At 41.1% G+C, this 20,123-nt stretch overlaps 2 protein-coding genes across 7 annotated transcripts in view; one reads left to right on the top strand and one right to left on the bottom strand.

The window, feature by feature from the left end:
- Positions 1-36: 36 nt before the first annotated feature.
- Positions 37-12,096, top strand: COQ6 (coenzyme Q6, monooxygenase). Its single transcript, XM_055303682.1, has 12 exons — positions 37-257; positions 1,275-1,409; positions 2,979-3,037; positions 3,513-3,636; positions 6,636-6,766; positions 7,443-7,550; positions 7,642-7,704; positions 8,080-8,187; positions 10,529-10,731; positions 10,809-10,924; positions 11,086-11,252; positions 11,985-12,096. The coding sequence occupies exons 1-12, from the start codon at positions 92-94 to the stop codon at positions 12,012-12,014; spliced, it is 1,410 nt and encodes a 469-aa protein (XP_055159657.1). The 5' UTR covers positions 37-91; the 3' UTR covers positions 12,015-12,096.
- A 1,121-nt stretch (positions 12,097-13,217) lies between these two features.
- ENTPD5 (ectonucleoside triphosphate diphosphohydrolase 5 (inactive)) overlaps positions 13,218-20,123 on the bottom strand; it is a 53,782-nt gene continuing 46,876 nt past the window's right edge. For all 6 annotated transcript variants that reach the window (XM_055303686.1, XM_055303688.1, XM_055303684.1 and 3 more), the window contains one exon: positions 13,218-18,969. In XM_055303686.1, the coding sequence (XP_055159661.1) occupies positions 18,883-18,969 (87 nt within the window). In that variant the 3' untranslated portion in view covers positions 13,218-18,882. The remainder of the gene's footprint in view (positions 18,970-20,123) is intronic.

The following is a 20,123-nucleotide window of genomic DNA, read 5'->3' as shown; positions in this document are numbered from 1 at the left end:
GCCGAAGCAGCCAGGGATTGGAGAGCTCTGCTCCGGAAGTGCCGGAAGAGGCGGGCTTAAAGGTGCGCCGAGTAGGTTGCGGGTCCGCGTCATGGCGGCCCGGCTGGCTGCGAGCCGGTGGAGGGCTCCGCCTGCAGCTGCTGGGCCAGGCCCACTGCTCTCCTGCCGGAGGTGGTCGGGCGCCAGAGCAGACGCGGTGTACGATGTGGTGGTGTCGGGCGGAGGCCTGGTGGGCGCCGCCATGGCCTGTGCCTTGGGTAAGAGCATCTCCCGGCAGGCAGGGGCGGGGAGCGGGACCGTGGAGGACCTGTGAGGACGCCGGGAGCCCTGAGCCCCTCGGGCCTTTCCCCCGCCCAGAGGAGCCCCAGGCGAGCGTTCGGTCCTTCCGGGTTCCGAAGGGTCAAAAGTGGGAGGGTCCTTAGGAGTCATCCTAAATCCCGCCCATTGTTATTTAGGAATGGGCACAGTTGGAAGGAATCAGGCATTGTATCGGGCTAGGCGTTTTCTTCTTAAAAATAGCTTTTGAGATATTATTGCATACCACAAGGTTCACCCATTTAAGGCGTACAATTTAATGGTTTTTGGTATATTTACAGGTTGTACATCCATATCACCACCATAAACTTTTAGAACATTTTTATCAGCTTCTAAAAGAAACGGGAACAAATTAGCAGTCCCTGCCCATTTCCCCCCAGAGCTCCTCAGCCCTAGGCAACCACTCATGAACTTTTTGTCTCTTTAGATTTGCTTTTTCCCCATTTCCATATACTTGGATTCTGCTTAATGTTTTAAAGGTTCATCCAAGTTGTAGCATGTGCCAGTACTTTTTACAAACTAATTCTTTATCCTTTATTTACTCTTGAGGTCACAATGAATCTTGCTTATTAAATATTCCATTTTTCTGCTGAACAGGATTTGTAATTTTTAGTGACTTAATAGTTTAAAGATTAGAAATATCTGGTGTCTAAATATTTCATTCTTCCTTTCCAAAGGGAATTCTACTGGCTCATTGTGAGTTTTGCCATTATTTGCTTCTTTGCACATAGCAGGTTTTGGACAGTTAAGAGATACCTTATGGTCATGGGCAGAGCGGTTCACATGGCTGAAATGGTGGGATATGTTACTGCTGCTTAGGATTTTGTGTGCTCTGTGAGAAGTTTCTATCCTAAGGGCTAAAGAATTAATCTGTCACTTTTCTTGGAATGAGAAAGGGAAGAAATTCTGATTTTCCCAATATGATATAAAATGTTGAATTTTTTTTTTTTTTTTTTTAGGATACGATATTCACTTTCATGACAAGAAAATCCTGTTGCTAGAAGCAGGTCCAAAAAAAGTATGGGAGAAGTTGCCAGAAACTTACAGCAACAGAGTCAGTTCCATTTCCCCTGGTTCTGCAACCCTTCTCAGTAGTGAGTAGATCTTTCATAGAACCAGACTCTTGTCTCTCTTGGCTTTCAGTGTGTCCCATCGGGCAGTCTCTAGAGCATCTGCTGAGGAGGGGCCTGAGGATGGGGAGGAGGGGTTGGTAATCTAGTGCATCCTTGAAGATGAGGACCCTTGACTCGATTAAATTGTCATCTTCCAGTCTGAGGAAGACCTCCTTGGGACATGCGGGCTCATCATGCAGACTTCATTTGTGATGTTGGGTCATTATGAATTGATGGAATTGAAACTATATGAACTAATTATGGCCATTCACTTCTAGTAGGAGCACCCTCTTTATTCCCAGTCAGCCCTCTTGGGACCTAGGGAGTTCACATGCCAGATGCTTTTGGAGTGTAGATCAATGTGTGCACATGGAACCCGTTAGAAAACTATCTTTAGGTCTCTGCCAAATGTTATTCCCCCAGGCTATCCTATCCAGAACTACCCTGTCAAAAATTAGACTCTTCCATCATTCTTTAGCCCCTTATACTGCTTGCTTGCGTTGTTTTTTTTTTTTAAAGATTCTATTTATTCATAAGAGACACACACAGAGAGAGAGAGAGAGAGAGGCAGACACAAGCAGGCTCCTCACAGGGAGCCCGACGTGGGACTCGATCCCAGGTGTCCAGGATCAGGCCCTGGGCCAAAGGTGTCGCTAAACTGCTGAGCTACCCAGACTGCCCTATTTTTCTTTATAACACTTACTACTACCTGACAACGTATTATGTATTCATTTTTTTACTATCTCTCCCAGAATTTTAGGTGGAGATAGGCTGGAACTTTGGTTCCATACTTTATGCTCAGTACCTAGAACTGTCTGATACATAGTAGGTGTGCGATAAATATGACCGCACTGAATGAATCTGTTTAGTGCTATGGGGTTTTAAAAAGAGTTAAAAGACTATATTTTTTTCTTTTTAAAGATTTTATTTTTAAGTACTCTCTACACCCCTTGTGGGGCTCAAACTCATGACCCCAAGACCACAGTTGCTATACCCTTCCAACTGAGCCAGTCAGGCACCCCCCCTAAAAATAGTTTTGTTTTTTTTTTCCAAAAATAGTTTTTATCCAGAGCGTCTATAACTTCTATAGGATGATGAAACATAATAACGGGTTTGGTTTCCTTTTTTATTTTCCCTAACTTTAATATGATTTGGTTTAAATATTTGTGGGGAGAAGGGACAGAGAGAATCTCCAGCAGATTCCCCACTGAGCACAGACCCAACACCAGGCTCGATTTCACAACCCTGAGATCACAACCTGAGCTGAAACCCAAGAATTGGATGCTTAACTGACTGTATGACCCAGACAACCCCAGATTTGACTTTTTGATTATGAAAGCTGCGTCTTTTTTCATGCTATATAACCTGAATCAGGGAACAGAGTAGCTTAACCCCTAGCATCAAACAGGAGGAAATGGAGAGCATGTTTCTGTCATTGGAGAACACTGAAAACAATGTCTTACTTCAAAGGTTGGGAGAGAAAAGGAAAGCCCAGGAGAGATGCGGTCCGTGAGGCTGCTCTGGCCTATATGTAGATCCTTTCTTTTGTAGGTTTTGGTGCCTGGGACCACATCTGCAACATGAGATACAGAGCCTTTCGGCGAATGCAGGTGCCTCCTTTTCACTTTTGGCAAGATGTCTTGGTCATTCATATTGTCCATGTCTTGGAATCCATATTTTCTGTGGGAAAGTGGGAAGTTCCCAGTCTAAGGAAGTGGGGGGAAGCATTCTTTTTTTTTTTTTTTTTTTTTTTAGATTTTATTTGTTCATGAGAGACAGAGAGAAGTAGAGACATAGGCAGAGGGAGAAACAGGCTCCCTGCAGGGAGCCTGATGCAGGACTCGATCCCAGGACCCGAGGTCACACCCTGGGCTGAAGGCAGACACTCAACTGCTGAGCCACTGGGGGGGGGGCAGGGGGGGGCTCATTCTCAAGAGAATTTTCTCCTCACCTTCTATCTCCTACCAAAGGAACTGACACTGTGAATTAGGTTTCTCTCACTTGGGGAGCAGTACTGTGTTTGATTGGAGCAATAAATTTTCTCTTCCTTGGGTTGTGATACAGACTTGCCCTTTTTGTTTCCAGGTGTGGGATGCCTGCTCAGAGGCTCTGATAATGTTCGATAAGGATAATCTGGATGACATGGGTTACATAGTGGAGAATGATGTCATAATGCGTGCTCTCACTAAGCAGCTGGAGGCGGCATCAGGTGAGGCACCCACTTCTTACACTTTCCTTTTACTCTGGAAGGTGAAGTGCTTTGGAATTTTTCAGCACTTACTGAAAAACAGAATCCCTTTTACAGAGACTGAATACCCCCATAAAAAAAACCCTCTGATGGATATCTTAGTTTTTTTTTTTTTCTAAGTTTTATTCTGATATAATTTAAAAGATTTTATTTATTTATTCATGAGAGACACAGAAAGAGAGAAGCAGAGACATAGAGAAAGAAGCAGGCTCCACGCAGGGAGCCCAATGTGGGACTCAATCCTCGGACTCCAGGATCACGACCTGAGCCAAAGGCAGACACTTAACCGCTGAGCCATCCAGGCGTCCCCAGATATAAATATATTCCATAAAATTCAGCCATTTTAAGTGTACAATTCAGTGATTTTTTAATATACTTAGTTCTGCCACTGTCACAGTATCATTTTAGAACATTTCTGTCACCTCAAAAAGAAATCTCATGTCCATTTACAGCCATTCCCCATTCCTACCCCAACCCCTGGCACCACTGATCTATTTTGAGTCTCTTAGGATTTGCCTGTTCTGCACATTTCATACAGAGCGAATCACATATAATCTTTTGTATCTACTTCTCTCACTGAATATACCTTTGAGATTCATTCATGTTGCAGCCTGTTATTAGTAATCCATTGTTGTTTTTTTAAAGATTTTATTTATTTATTCATGAGAGAGAGAGGCAGAGACACAGGCAGAGGGAGAAGCAGGCTCCACGCAGGGAGCCCGATGTGGGACTTGATCCTGGGTCTGCAGGATCAGGCCCTGGACTGAAGGCGGCACTAAAACGCTGAGCCACCTGGGCTGCCCTAATCCATTCTTTTTTTATTGCCAAATAGTATTCCATTGTGTGGATACCCTACATTTTGTTTACCCATTCATTAGTTGATGGATATTTGGATTGTCCCTCACTTTTTGGCAATTGTGAATAATGCTGTGAACACCTGTGTACATATTTTTGTGGGGAAATAGGTTTCATTTCTTCTGAGTGGATAATTAAGGAGTAACTTGCTGGGTTCTATATTCTATGTTTAACATTTTTAGAAACTGAACTTTTTCAAAGAGGTTACACCATTTCACTTTCTCTCCAATAATATATAAGGGTTCCAATTTCTCCATATCTTTGCCAACATTTATTTTTCCCTTTTTTTTTAATATTTTATTTATTTATTCATGAGAGAGAGGCAGAGGGAGAAGCCGGCTCCATGCCGGAAGCCTGATGTGGGACTCGATCCCAGGACTCCAAGATCATGCCCTGAGCCGAAGGCAGATGCTCAACCACTGAGCCACCCAGGCGTCCCTCCTCTTCATTTTTTATTGAAGCCATCCTAGTGACTGAAATGGTATCTCATGGTATTTGATTGTATTTCCCTTCTTTTCCTGTGCTTATTGGCCATTTGGAGAAATGACTATTCAGAATCTTTTGCCCATTTAAAAACTAAATCATCTTTTTCTTTTTGAGTTAGAAGAGTTCTTTTTTCTGAATATTAATTCCTTTTCAGATATATGATTTGCAAATATCTGAGGGTTCTAGTGAGAGAAAAATTGGAAGGAACTTAAATGCCTTCTGATACGGGATAGTAATTTATCCATGTAATGAACTTATGTGCAACTTTTTTTCTTCAACGATTTTATTTATTTTTTTTAATTTTTTATTTATTTATGATAGTCACAGAGAGAGAGAGAGAGAGAGAGGCAGAGACACAGGCAGAGGGAGAAGCAGGCTCCATGCACCAGGAGCCTGATGTGGGATTCGATCCCGGGTCTCCAGGATCGGGCCCTGGCAAAGGCAGGCGCCAAACCGCTGCACCACCCAGGGATCCCGATTTTATTTTATTTTTTTTTTTGATTTTATTATTATGATAGTCACAGAGAGAGAGAGAGGCAGAGACACAGGCAGAGGGAGAAGCAGTTCCATGCACGGGAGCCTGACGTGGGATTCGATCCCGGGTCTCCAGGATCGCGCCCGGGCCAAAGGCAAGCGCCAAACCGCTGCGCCACCCAGGGATCCCCGATTTTATTTTTTTAAAGTAATCTCTATATCCAGTGTGGGGCCCAAATTTATAACCGAGATCAGGAGTCCCATGCTCTACTGACTGGGCCAGCCAAACACCCCAATTATGTGCACCTTTTTTATTTTTTTTTAAGATTTTATGTGTTCATGAGAGACAGAGAGGGAGGCAGAGACACAGGCAGAGGGAGAAGCAGGCTCCTTTGCAGGAAGCCTGACATGGGACTGGATCCCAGGTCTCCAGGATCACGCCCTGAGCTGAAGGCAGGCGCTAAACTGCTGAGCCACCCAGGGATCCCTTATGTGCAACTTTTAATGTAGCCACTTAGAAACATGTCCTATAACACATTGGGGAAAAAAACATGCGTCGTATCTTACATGTGCACATACATCTATACGCATAGGAAATACCTGCAAAGCTGTATGGTAAAGCTTCAACAGTTGCCTCTGAAGGGTGAGTGATATGATAAAGGGTGATTTTTCCATCCCTTTTAAGTCTTTGTTGTTCAGACTTTATAGGCATATTGTTGTTGTATTTTTTTTTTGGCATATCATTTTAATGATCAGAAAAGTAAAATGATTTCCAGTGGCAATAAAAATCTTATGGGATTCCCACCCTATTGATTCTGAATGCACGTGGAGTCACCTAGGCACAGAGTGAAACTAGAAGAGCAGGAGTGTGGGGATGAGAAGAATCCCTGGTGCAGGCTGGTAATTCAGTGAGAGCTGAAATTTTTTTTTGACACTGACTCATCCCTATAGCTCTGTCATGTATCAGCTCTCAGACTATAGCATTAATTATAGTAGTTATTTTTTAGATCTTACTTTCCTTGTTTAGGAGTAAATGATAAGAGACCGTTGTCCTGAGAGCTCACTTTAGATTTAGTTACGGCTTTTTCCTCAGCCTGTGTGGGCTGCCTTTCTAATGTTTTGTTTTCTCTCTTCTGACCTCCTAGACCGTGTGACGGTTCTCTACAGGAGCAAAGCAGTCGGCTATACCTGGCCTTATCCATTTACCATGGCAGACTCCAGCCCTTGGGTTCATATTACCCTAGGTGATGGCAGCACCCTCCAGACTAAATTGTTGGTAGTTGAAAATTCTTATTTTGCCAGGGGTCTTGCATATCCATAGCTTAAACTAGACTCTAGGGCCTTTTAGTTTTAGATCTAAGCTATAATTTTTGGCAAAGCTTTTGGTTATAAGGATGAGTACCCATTTAGGCCAACTCCAGTTATGGTGGTCTTGTAAATCCTATATAGGAAGCAACCTCCTGGACCACCTTAGGTGTTGAAATAAAAGAAACTTGGCCTGTCGGGGACAGGAACAGAAGTTGAGGTTTTTCTTTTCCTCACAGGAGTCCTGTAGTCCCTTTGTCTCCTTGCATTTCTCACGTCTCTTTCTCTGCTCACCACCTTCCCCTTTTACGTGGCAGCCATTCGTAACTTTCCATCAGGACTCTTCAGCCCTAGTACCTGCCTTATTAATTTCTAGTTCAGATGTCAATAGATTTGGCCAAGTTAAACTATGGCTGGCACCTCATGGGGGCAGATGTCCAGCTTTGGTCCATTAGCTGACATTGGGGTCACCTATGTGAGGCTACCCCTTCCAAGAGCTGCGAGTGAAGTGGCTATGATATAAAGTTGCCTGCCACAGATGAGCTTGTGAACAATTGGAACTAGAGAAAACTAACGAAGGCAGAGAAAAACTGGAACAGTTCCATGTATTATGTTATAAGACTTAACAGACTCTTGTTTCCATGCAGGTTGGTGCAGATGGTCACAACTCAGGAGTGCGGCAGGCTGCTGGGATTCAGAATATCAGCTGGAACTATGATCAGTCTGCAGTTGTGGCCACTCTGCATTTATCAGAGGTAAGATCCTGAGCCCACCATCTGGGGACCATGCTCATGTTCAGTGGGTACTGAATTCTTTTCATGAGAACTCTTCCTTTCTCTATTGTAGGCCACAGAAAACAATGTAGCTTGGCAGAGATTTCTTCCCTCTGGGCCCATTGCTCTGCTCCCGGTAAGAAGTCCTTCTGGCTAAACATGTCCAGACTTCTTTTTAGAGCTTCACTTCCTCTCAACGTTTTTCTGGTTTCTAGGGAATATGCCCAGGCTAATTTTGTTTTCCCTTACTTCTTTTGTGCTTGAGAGCTCCCAAGAACGGAAGCCTTGCCCTTAGTACTGATATTTTGTTCTGGGGTTTTTTTGAGATTTATTTCAGAGAAAGTGTGCAAATGGAGGGAGGGGCAGAGGGAGAGAATCTCAAGCAGACTTCCTGCTGAGCATGAAGCCCCATGTGGGGCTTGATCTCATGACCCTGAGATCATGACCCGAGCTGAAATCTTAACTGACTCTGCCACCCGGGTGCCCCAGTATTGATGTTCTTTTGACATAGCTCTCAGACACTTTGAGTTCCTTGGTTTGGTCCACATCCCATGAACATGCAGCAGAGCTCGTCAGCATGGATGAAGAAAAGTTTGTGGATGCCATTAACTCTGCCTTTGTGAGTATGAACTTGTCTAGCTGATGATGTGTTGTAGGATAGATACAGATAGGTGGTTTTGATGAAGGAAAAAGGAATAACAGATCAGCTGCCCCTTTCTAACTATAGGACTTGGTCTGGGTTACATGGAGGGAAGGGCATTCAGGGAAATGCAGACAATGGAAATTATTCATTTCTGTGCTTGTTGAGTGAAACAGCTGCCTGGGCAGTAGTTAGCATTGACCTTTTTTTTGAAGCTATTAATACCTGGCTAATTTTGAATAGCTATACTAGGTTCGAAGTACCTGAACCTTTGAAGCCTGATTCATTAAAAATGTTCTGAGAGGAGCTGAGCATGTTTTAGCAGGGAGCTTAAGAGAAAGTTCTATAGATAGACATGAGTTCAGTACTGGTTCTTCCTGTTAATCTCCTAGAAAATGGAACTCTATCACAAGCTTCTCCAGGTTTAATAATAACAGTAATAATAATAAAAGTTTAAAGACTTTTAAAATGACAGAATTGATATAAGACATTTGGAGCATACCTAGTCCATTATAGGTGGTCAAGAAATGGTAATGATTATTCTGGAATAGACACAGCCTTTAATAATATTGGCACCTGGGGATCCCTGGGTGGCTCAGCAGTTTAGTGCCTGCCTTCAGCCCAGGGCGTGATCCCAGGGTCCTGGGATTAATCTTAAATATATATATATATATATATATATATTGGCACCAGTAATTTTGTTTTTTTGTTTTTGGTTTTTTTGCACCAGTAATTTTGGAACTTAAACACTACATTTCTCTAAGTTCACTAATAGTAAATCAGTAACATTTACTGAGTTTATGGTTTGCCATATACAGGTGAAAAGTTTTACCTGTTTGTATTTAATGCAAACCGTTGAGGAGGGTTATCATACTTGTTTAGAGTTCTGTTACTTGCTCAAGGTGATAGAGCTAGTGGTATAGCCAGGTTTGGAAGTGAGGCTGACCCTTGAGCCGTGGTGGTTTTTGTTTTAAAGATTTTATTTATTTATTCATGAAAGAGAGAGAGAGGCAGAGGCACAGGCAGAGGGAGAAGCAGGCTCCATGCAGGGAGCCCGATGCGGGACTCCATCCCAGGTTTCCAGGATCACACCCTGGGCCAAAGGCAGCGCTAAACCGCTGAGCCACCCGGGCTGCCCTGTTTTTGTTTTTTAAAAGAATAAACTTTATCTATCTATCTATCTATCTATCTATCTATCTATCTATCTATCTATCTATCTATCTAATCTATCTTTATGAGAGACACAGAGAGAGGGAGAGGCAGAGACACAGGCAGAGGGAGAAGTAGGCTCCATGCAAGGAGCCCGACGTGGGACTTGATCCCGGATCTCCAGGATCACGTCCTGGGATGAAGGCAGTGCTAAACTACTGAGCCACCGGAGCTGCCCAGATTTTATTTATTTGAGAGAGAGCATATGAGCAGGAGAGGGAGAAGCAGACTCCTTTGCTGAGCAGGGAGCCCAACGTGGGGCTCCATCCCAGGATCCTTGGATCATGACCTGAGCCGAAGGCAGATGGTTACCTGACTGAACCACTAGGTACCCTGAGCCTGTGGTTTTAACCACCGAGCTCTACCACTTAATAGTGCCTACATGGTAGTTTATACTGAGGAACTTCGGCATCACTGCTCTGGAGTAGCAGCAAGAGTAAAAGGAACCGTACACACTGAAGTGGCTTCCAGGGTAAATGGTGAATGCTGCACCTCTGGTCATTTAGCAGATCTTCCTGCCACAGGCTTTTGCAGTACATTCATTTAGCAACGATTATATGTGCCTTCTGTGTAGAAGAGTCTGGAGACCGACAAATGAGACCTAGACCTTGCTTTCAGGAAGCTCACAGTCGAGTGTGGGAGAAAGCTATTTACACAATTGGTAAAAGTATTCATAGGATGTTCGTGGAAGCACAGGGGAGGATTTGGAGGGAGGTTCATAGCTTCTGGATGCTCTGAGGGACTATCCTGGTGGATTAGAAGAACATTCTGTGTAGAAGGGGGAGTGTCAGGGGTAAGAGGACGTGGTAGAATGAGCTACCCTGTGGCTGCTGTATGTTTTTTGAGGGGGTTAAGGTGAAGTGAACGGCAGAAGGTCAGAGGTAGGCAGGGGCAGTTCATGAATGGTTTGGCTTGATCCTAAAAGCTGTGGAGAGGGATAAGAAGTTGTGTTTTGCATTTATTTAAGGGGCTTGTCACCTGTGGTTAGATCATTTTAGGCAGGTTAGGTACTATTAACACTCGGTCTTAGATATAAAATGGGTTTTCTTGCTGATTTAATTCCCTGTTATTCACTGATGACTTTTCACCATTTGTGGCTGATGCTACTCAGTGGAGTGATGCTAACCACACAGACTTCATCGACTCGGCTGGTGCCATGCTGCAATATGCTGTTGCCTTTCTGAAGCCTACTAAGGTCTCAGCTCGCCAGCTGCCACCAAGTGTAGCCAGAGTGGACGCCAAAAGCCGAGTGCTATTTCCACTTGGGTTGGGACATGCTGCTGAGTACGTCCGGCCACGGCTGGCACTCATTGGGTAAGATGACAGCAAAGCAAGGCTGCACTTCTCACTCTGCTGCAGGAGGCCACACCTGAACTCTGCTTTCTTTTTAGGGATGCGGCCCACAGAGTCCATCCACTTGCAGGACAAGGTGTCAACATGGGCTTTGGGGATGTCTCCAGCTTAGTCCATCACCTCAGTGCTGCAGCCTTCAATGGGAAGGACTTAGGTAAGGATTCAGGTACCTCAGAGAAGTATCAGAGGTCATAAAGTTAGGGAAGGTTGGGACCCCAAAATGCTCCCTCTATAGCCAGATGTGGTAGACATAAATGTGTCTGGTTTGCTAGGAAACAACTTCACTATAAGAAATAACTTTCCTCTTTCCTCCAGGCTCTATGAGCCACCTCACAGGTTATGAAACAGATAGACAGCGTCACAACACTGCTCTTCTGGCTGCTACTGACCTACTAAAAAGGCTTTATTCCACCAGTGCCACTCCACTTGTGCTGCTCAGGACATGGGGCTTGCAGGCCACAAATGCAGTATCTCCACTCAAAGTAAGGTGCTCATGGTTCTCCCAAAAGTCTTGCTCATTGAGGATTGATTTTGCCAATGACTCTTAATTTCTCTGAATTAATATTCTTGGCTGTAAAATTATCTTTTTCTGAATACCTCCCCCATTGATTATGAGCAAAAAAGTCTTTGCTGGGCTTGTGGGTGCTAGAGTCCACATCTAAGGACTTAAAGTAGTGAATAAGAACTTTTAAAGATAAAGATGTTTGGGAGGCTCAGTTGGTTAAGCGTCCAACTCTTGATTTTGGCTCAGGTCATGATCTTGGGGTCATGAGATCGAGCCTTGCATTGGGTGCTGCACTCAGTGCAGAGTCTGCTTGTCGTCCCCCTCCCACACACACCAAATAAATGAAATCCTGGGGGGGAGGAAGGGGGATATGTTTTAGACTGCTTGGCCAGCTTCTTTCCTGAGAAACTTCCATTCAAAGACACTTTTCGAGGGACTCTTGAGCATCTATCTGGGACTTTTGCTAATAAGTTTTTGCTTTAATCACTTTGGATATTTTATTTTAAATAGGCTCCGCTCCCAGCATTGAGCCCAGTGTGGGGCTTGAACTCAACCCTGAGATCAAGACCTAAGCTCAGATCAAGAGTTGGATGCTTAACCAATTGAGCCAGTCAGGCACCCCCGGATATTTTATTTTAAAATGTTTTCTTCATTTACCCTTACACTTTACAGTGCAGAGTATCACTCACTTTATTTCATTTTTCTCCAGGAACAGATTATGGCCTTTGCAAGCAAATGAATGCTCCTCTTCTGAACATGATGTTGAAGAAAAATGAACATCTTTTATTTTCAATATTTAATAAATTTACTTTACATTAGAATTCTCTAGTATCTTTTTCTATTCTGCTTAATGGGCCTGTGGAGCCCAAATAATGAGTGATAGATAATTTACTGTTAGGAGGGCAAATCAATCAAGCTAACAAAAATTCCCAAAGGAAGATTATTATGATTTGGTTGAAAAGACTTTTTATTACTAAAGAAAAATTACTAAGGTGCTGTCTTGTTCATTTTTGGGAGAGGATTTATAGAAGATTTATAAAAGATTTCTGAAGTTGCTATCAATGTGAAACAGACTGATATTTACATAGCATATTTTATGTGAACCTCATGGTAACCACAAGAGAAAAATATAGTAAATACACAAAAGAAAATGAGAAATGAATTTAAACATAACAGTAAAGAAAGCCATCAAACCTCAAGGATAGAGAAGAACAGAACTACATAAACAGGCAGAAAACAATGAACAAAATGGCAGTAAGTATATGCTTACCAATAATTAAATGGAAATGGACCGAATTTGTCAACCAAAACAGAGTGGATAAAAAACAACACACATCTACCTACTATTGTCTACAAGAGACACTTCAGAAGGACATACCCAGACTGAAATTGGAAGGGATAGAAAAAGATATTCCATAGAAATGAAAAGAAAGCTGGATTAGCTATACTCCAGTCAGACCTTAAAGACTAATAATTAAAGAAAAGGGCATTACATAAAGGAGTCAATCAAAAAGGTATAACTAGTAAGCACTCAACATAGGAGCACCAAAGTATATAAAGCAAATACTAACAGACCTAAAAAGAGATAATGAAAGCAATACAGTAACAGGAAACTTTAATATTCCACTCAATGGATAGATCATTCAGACGAAAACAAAACAAACACTGGACTTCAGACCACATGGACTTAACAGACATATTCAGAACATTCCATCTAAAAGCAGAATACATACATACTCTTCTCAAGTGTACAAATAACATTCTCTAAAACAAATCATAGCCAAAAAACCAAGTTTCAATAATAAAGACAATGGACACCCTATCAAGCATCTTTGGTATGAAATTAAATCACAGTAACATGAAACTCAACCACAAATGTGAGATTAAATACTGTGCTACTGAACAATGAATGTGTCATCAACTCAAAGAAATAAAGTACCTAGAGACAAATGAAAACTGAAATATGGCATACCAAAATATATGGGATATAGCAAAAGCAGTTCTAAGAGGAAGTTCACAGCAATACATGCCTACTTAAAGAAACAAAAATTTCAGACTGATCATGTAACTTTATACCTAAAGGAACTCTGTAGAAAAAGAACAAAGCTCCAAATTATAGAAGATAGATTAGAGCAGAAAGAGAGACAAAAGACAATAAAAAAGATTAATGAAACTAAGCTGGTTCTTTAAAAAAGATAAAATCTATAAACCCTTAGCAGACTAACCAAGAAAAAATAGCAGACTCAAAATCAGAAATAAAAAGTAGTTCCAACTGATACCACAGAAATAAAAAGGATCCTAAGAGACTATTGTGAACAATTACATACCAACAAGCTGGAAAACCTAGAAGTCAATAAAATGCTAGAAATATAAAAATTTAAAAACAATCATGAAGAAACAATATGAATAGACTGATTACTAATGAGATTGAAACAGTAAAATAAAAACCTTGCAATAAGCCAAAGTCCAGAACTAGACAGCCTCACTAGCAAATTCTACCAAACTTTCAAGGAAGATTTAATACCTATCAAAACTTCCAAAAGAGGAGGAATAGCTTCCAATTGCATTTTATAAGGCCACCGTTATTATAATAACCCAAACCAGGCAAAGATACCACAAAAAAAGAATTACAGGCCAATATCCTTGATGAATATAGATGCAAAAGTCCTCAATAAAAGATAAGCAGATCTAATCTAATGATATGTTACAAAAGGTCATATGCCACAATCAAGTTACTCCAGGGACACAAAGATAGTTCAACACATGGAAATCTATCAATGAGATATGTTAACAGAAAGATAAGTCATTTTATCATCTCAATAGATGTAGAAAAAGTATCTGACGAAATTCAATATCCATTTATGTTGAAAATTCTCAACAAAGTGGGCAGGCACATCAGGGAATGGGGGCTGTACCTTAACACAATAAAGGCCATATAAAACATAGCTAACACCATACTCAACGGTGCAAAGCTGAAAGCCTTTCATCTAAGAACAGGAACAAGAATGCCCATTCTTGCCTCTTTTATTCCTTTAGTTTATTCAACATAGTATTAGAAGTCCTAGCCACAGAAATTAGGCAAGAAAGAGAAATAAAAGGCAGCCAAATCAGAGAGGAAGAAGTAAAACTCATTATTTGCAGATGATATATTATATATAGAAAACCCTAAAGATGCCATCAAAAAACTGCTAGAAAACTAATTCAGTAAAGTTACAGGATATAAAATAAATACAGAGAAATTGGTTATGTTTCTATACCCTAAGAATAAAACCTCAGAAAGAAGGAAATCTCATTTTAAAAAATACCATTTATAATTGCATCAAAAAGAAACACCTACAAGTAAATTTAATCAAGGAGGTGAAAGAGCTGGACACTTAAATAAAACATTGATGAAAGACACTGAAGAAGCAAATTGCTATTCTGTGCTTATGGATTGGAAGAATTACTGTAATTAAAATCTCCACACTACCGGAAGCAATCTTCAGATTTACTGAAGTAGTTCTTAAAATTCCAACAATACACCTCACAGAATTAGAACAAATCTAAAATTTGTGTGGAACCACAAAAGAGGACGCCTGGGTGGCTCATTGGCTGAGCATCTGCTTTCGGCTTGGGTCATGATCCCAGGGTCTCTGGGATTGAGTCCCGTGTCAGGCCCCCCATAGGGAGCTTCCTTCTCCCTCTTCCTGGGTCTCTGTCTCTCTCTCTCTGTGTCTCTCATGAATAAACAAATACAATCTTTAAAAAAAAAAACACAAAAGATCTCGAATAGCCAAAGTAATCTTGAGAAAGAAGAACAAAGCTGCAGTAATCAAAACAGTACAGTATGGGTATAAAACAGACACGGAGATCAAGAAGAAGAGACTGAGAGAGCCCAGATATAAATCCACATATATCTGGGCAATTGTTCTGCCACAAAGGAGCCAAGGACACATGTAATGGAGAAAAGTCAGTTTCACTTATATAGAGAAATTTCAACAAAAGGACAAACAAAATAAATAAACCTCATAGAAGACAGACTAGTGGTTACTAGAGGAGGAGATGGTCCATTGGTGACTACATTCATGGTGGTGATCATTTTGTAGTGTATACAGATGTTGAATTATAAAGCTGTACACCAGAAACTTATATAATAAAAAAGATTTATGTAATTCTTTTTAATGCTGGTCATAAATTTACACAATTGCTTTCTAATGAAGATAAAAATTAAAAATACCCAATTCATGCATTTTTGTTAGAATTGCTGTTTTAAAATTCCTAACACAATGCAAATGACACATAAATTACTGGAACCTTTGTTAAAGTGCACACTGGACTTTCTGGAAAAAAATCATATTAATGTTAGTTATTTCCTTATCACAGCACCAGGTTTCAATTTTATTTATAGTTCCTTTCTGGGACACCATTGTCTGTTCAGTAATAAAACAATAAATAATTTAATTGCACAGGTTTGACAAAAGGAATCAGGTCAAAAAGGAAATTCGATTAGCAGCAGAATCTGTTCATGTTTGGTTGCAGACTGGTGGCTGACTTGCAGGAGAAGGGGTGTCTTGCTTTGGGTTTTTGAAAAACCTCACTTCATAGTACCAGAGAATTCTTTTAAGGAAATTAGTTCATCCATTGGATTTGTACACTGAAAAATATCTTGCCCAGAAGTCTGATTTGAAGATGAAATGAGAAGAAACAGTCTGCTTTTGAACCAAACTAAGCTATTGGAATAATTCCTGAAGGAACGAGAAATTTGTTACCACAGGGGAAGCTTTACAAGGCAAATGCAGAAAAATTTTAAGATGTTAAAAAAGTGACAGTCACGAACCTTCCTGGAGTCTCAGGAAAAATGTGCCTAGATGGAATATGACAGTTACTGTGAAAAGCTGTGTGAGTACTGGCAGAATCCAGAAAGGTCACTATAGGGAAAAAAGGTCATCCTTAACAAAAAATGGAAAGGTGCTCACCCAGGTAAGGAGAACATGGACTTCAGAAGTATGCAAACCAAATCAGGCAACACAGGAAGAATGTTAAGGCAAGGACCTCTACAACCTACACAGGATGTTCATCATATGATGGTGAAGGTAAAAAACACAGAACATCCACTATGTGACAGGCCATGTCCTTAGTATTTGAAATATTACAAACACATTTACAGAAAGGAAACAACCAGCAATATTAGATTCTGTAGGACCCCTTAATAAGAGACCCAAAAGGTACACTAAAGGGCAGAAAGGATATTGTAGAAAAATTGTTTTTTTCTAAGAAATAAAAATTCTCATTCCAAATTGCTCCCAAAATGGATACACTTATTCTCCAAATGTTCTTATCAAGATAACCAGAGTATATGTAGATATACTTCAGGAATTATATGGCATCTACCCAATCTTTCTGAAGGTATCTGGGAGGACCAAAGGAATTGGCTGAAGACCACCTGGCCTGTTGATAAGCTTCAGAGACAAGCTATGATGGTAAAGACCATGGAATTACCTCTCTGGGTCCATCAAGCTGGATGAGTCTAGTGAACACAGCTTACCTTTGGGAAAATAACTTTGCTTCTACTAGAGGAAATGGTCTCTCTTCCTAATCATATGGAAAACATTTAGTATATGATGACTGGTTCTAACACTCTCCTTTTTTGGACAAGATAGGTCCAGAAGCCATATGGTATGTTAAAGAAGAGACCATAAAGGACTTGGGAGTTTAATCAAAAGACTGAAAGGCTGTGGAAGGAGGGATTAGAGCAGAACTAAGACACTGGGAAAACAGGTTACTTCAGCTCAATATAAAGGGGATTTTTTTTTTTTAACATCAGTGCAGTCCAAAAATGGAACGAGCTCTCTGAATACATGCCTAAACAGAAGCTGAATGATAACCAGCTGGACGTGTTAAGGGAATTCTCTGATGGGCAGAAGGTTGACATGGGACTCAAACGCATAACAGCCAACATCTTTGGCTGTTTCCAATCTTAAAGATTCTTATTTCATTATGTAGCATTTTTTGAGAAAGACAACAGGTATAAAAGTGACCTAAGTAAAATAAAAGTCAGAAGAATCTGAAGAAATTCCACATTGTATTAAAAAACAACTAAAATTTGGGGGATGAGGATATGGAAATTTGCCTAGTTACTTGTACATACCACATGTCAAATATTATTGACTCAATGGAATGACTAAGAAATAAAGCTCCCCAAGAGCTGATGTAAGAGCCAGGGATATTAACATCTTTTTTGAAGGAGCTGAAAGAGTCTTCTGTGAAGGCTACAAGTTTGGGGAGATATAAACTCTGTTGGAAAGTAGCTGGAGGCAATGGGCCAAGGCAAAAGAGCCAGATTATGATCTTTCTATAAAGATCTTTCAAGTCCAAGAGCACTTGAGTGGATAGACAAGCAGCAAATAATAGTCACGTAAACAAAATACAAGATAATGAATTTTAAGGGAAACAATTCACAAAATCAAGAGCTCTGTGCGCTCAAACTCAAAAAGAGAATCCATAGTACCTATGTGGGCCAAGATGGCCAACCAAATCGAATGTTAGGTACCACCCAAGAAGGATATCAGAAACTGTGGTACTAGGCAAATGATTTAGAAGAAATTAGTTAAAATGATCAGGGGCCAGGATAGGAAGAGATACTGCTATAAATGGAGAAAATAAAAAACTGAAAGGAGCTCTGACCAAAATCTAGATGCCAGGGTAGATGTATTTCTTAGAAATACAAAGAAAACATGTTTAGGATAAGAAATTACTATAAACAAATTAGCCTGGAGGAGGTACTAGCACTGAATACACACATTCCTGTAAAGTTGGATATATTAATCTCAAGGTTGTCTGATTAAAAGTTGATTAAAAGAAGGTAGTTATTCAAGGGAGTCACCCCCCCCCAAATCCTGTCCCTAGAGACTGGATGTCTTCCTTATTTATGCTAGGGTCTGCACAGTTAGGAGCTGCTCTCCAACCTGCCAAGATTTAGGATGGCTCTCAGCTGGCTGACTAGAACTGGCACAAAGCAGGATCACATAATTTCAGATATGTTACCTTTTTCTCTCCCTTGAGTTACACATGAAAAGCAAAGCCAGATATTTCTTTCTTTCTTTCTTTTTTTGTTAGGGTGGTGAGTGGAAATAAGGGTGGGGCATGGCAATGTGTAGGAAGAAGAAAAATACTGGTGTTGACAGGTCATGGGATAGCAATCAGTGGGCTTAGTTTCACACATTAAGAGGAAAATTAGTATGTTCAAAGGAATGAGGCACTCAAAGGGCTGAAATGAGATTTTTCTTTGGTTCCCAGGGACTAGTCCTTGGATTTTCCAAGTTTCAAAGCTATTCATTTTAGCTCTGTGACACACATAGAATCTCAAAGATTTAGACTCTGGTGCCAGCTGTGCAAGCAGAGTGGTTAGATCAACAGTTCACATTAGATGTATAAAATTAATTTGACCCAAATTTCTAGATGCAAGGACAAGACCTGTGTCCAAAAGCCCCTTCTACCTGATGAATTCAGCTATTGGGCTTCAGTCCAGGCTATCCTCAGACTAGGTCAAAACATTTCTGAGTCCTTTCTTCTTTTACTTTTAAAAAGCTTGTTGGCAAATGAAGTCCTTAGAAGAAGGGGGGTTGGCCTCAGTGGGAGATGCCCAGAGACTGCAAAAGGTGAAAGGTGGCCCCCAAGGCCCAGCCTGTCTCTATGTTGTTCACTTTCTTTGAGAGCTGTTGAGGAGGAAAAAAAAAGGCACACATTTTCATCAATTTTCAACTCTAGCAAACATGACACAAGGCAGAGAGTATTTACAAAGATCATCCACATGGCCAAACCAAGGTAAAATTTGGAGTGGCCAGTCTTTGGAGGCTTCCCACTAACACCTTCCCTTCTGCCTTGGCTTATTGCCCCTACACTTGCCAATCTGATCTCTGAATCTTCTGGCCCAGAAAGTGGTCTCATCCAGACCTTCTAGACAGGACCTTTTATTTTTTTTTATAATAAATTTATTTTTTATTGGTATTCAATTTGCCAACATACAGAATAACACCCAGTGCTCATCCCGTCAAGTGCCCCCCTCAGTGCCCGCCACCCAGTCACCCCCACCCCCCGCCCTCCTCCCCTTCCACCACTCCTAGTTTGTTTCCCAGAGTTAGGAGTCTTTATGTTCTGTCTCCCTTTCTGATATTTCCCACACATTTCTTCTCCCTTCCCTTATATTCCCTTTCACTATTATTTATATTCCCCAAATGAATGAGAACATATAATGTTTGTCCTTCTCCTATTGACTCATTTCACTCAGCATAATACCCTCCAGTTCCATCCACGTTGAAGCAAATGGTGGGTATTTGTCATTTCTAAGGGCTGAGGAATATTCCATTGTATACATAAACCACATCTTCTTTATCCATTCATCTTTCGATGGACACCAAGGCTCCTTCCACAGTTTGGTTATTGTGGACATTGCTGCTAGAAACATCGGGGTACAGGTGTCACGGCGTTTCATCGCATCTGTATCTTTGGGGTAAATCCCCAACAGTACAATTGCTGGGTTGTAGGGAAGGTCTATTTTTAACTCTTTGAGAAACCTCCACACAGTTTTCCAGAGTGGCTGCACCAGTTCACATTCCCACCAACAGTGTAAGAGTGTTCCCTCTTCTCCACATCCTCTCCAACATTTGTGGTTTCCTGCCTTGTTAATTTTCCCTATTCTCACTGGTGTGAGGTGGTATCTCATTGTGGTTTTGATTTGTATTTCCCTGATGGCAAGTGATGCAGAGCATTTTCTATGTGCGTGTTGGCCATGTCTATGTCTTCCTCTGTGAGATTTCTGTTCATGTCTTTTGCTAGACAGGACCTTTTAGACAGAGAAGCTTCTGAATTC

Source organism: Nyctereutes procyonoides, unplaced genomic scaffold (assembly GCF_905146905.1).
Source record: "Nyctereutes procyonoides isolate TBG_1078 unplaced genomic scaffold, NYPRO_anot_genome, whole genome shotgun sequence".
Classification (NCBI taxonomy): Eukaryota; Metazoa; Chordata; class Mammalia; order Carnivora; family Canidae; genus Nyctereutes; species Nyctereutes procyonoides.
Note: the sequence above shows the minus strand (reverse complement) of the source record. Positions and strands in the feature narration are given on the sequence as shown.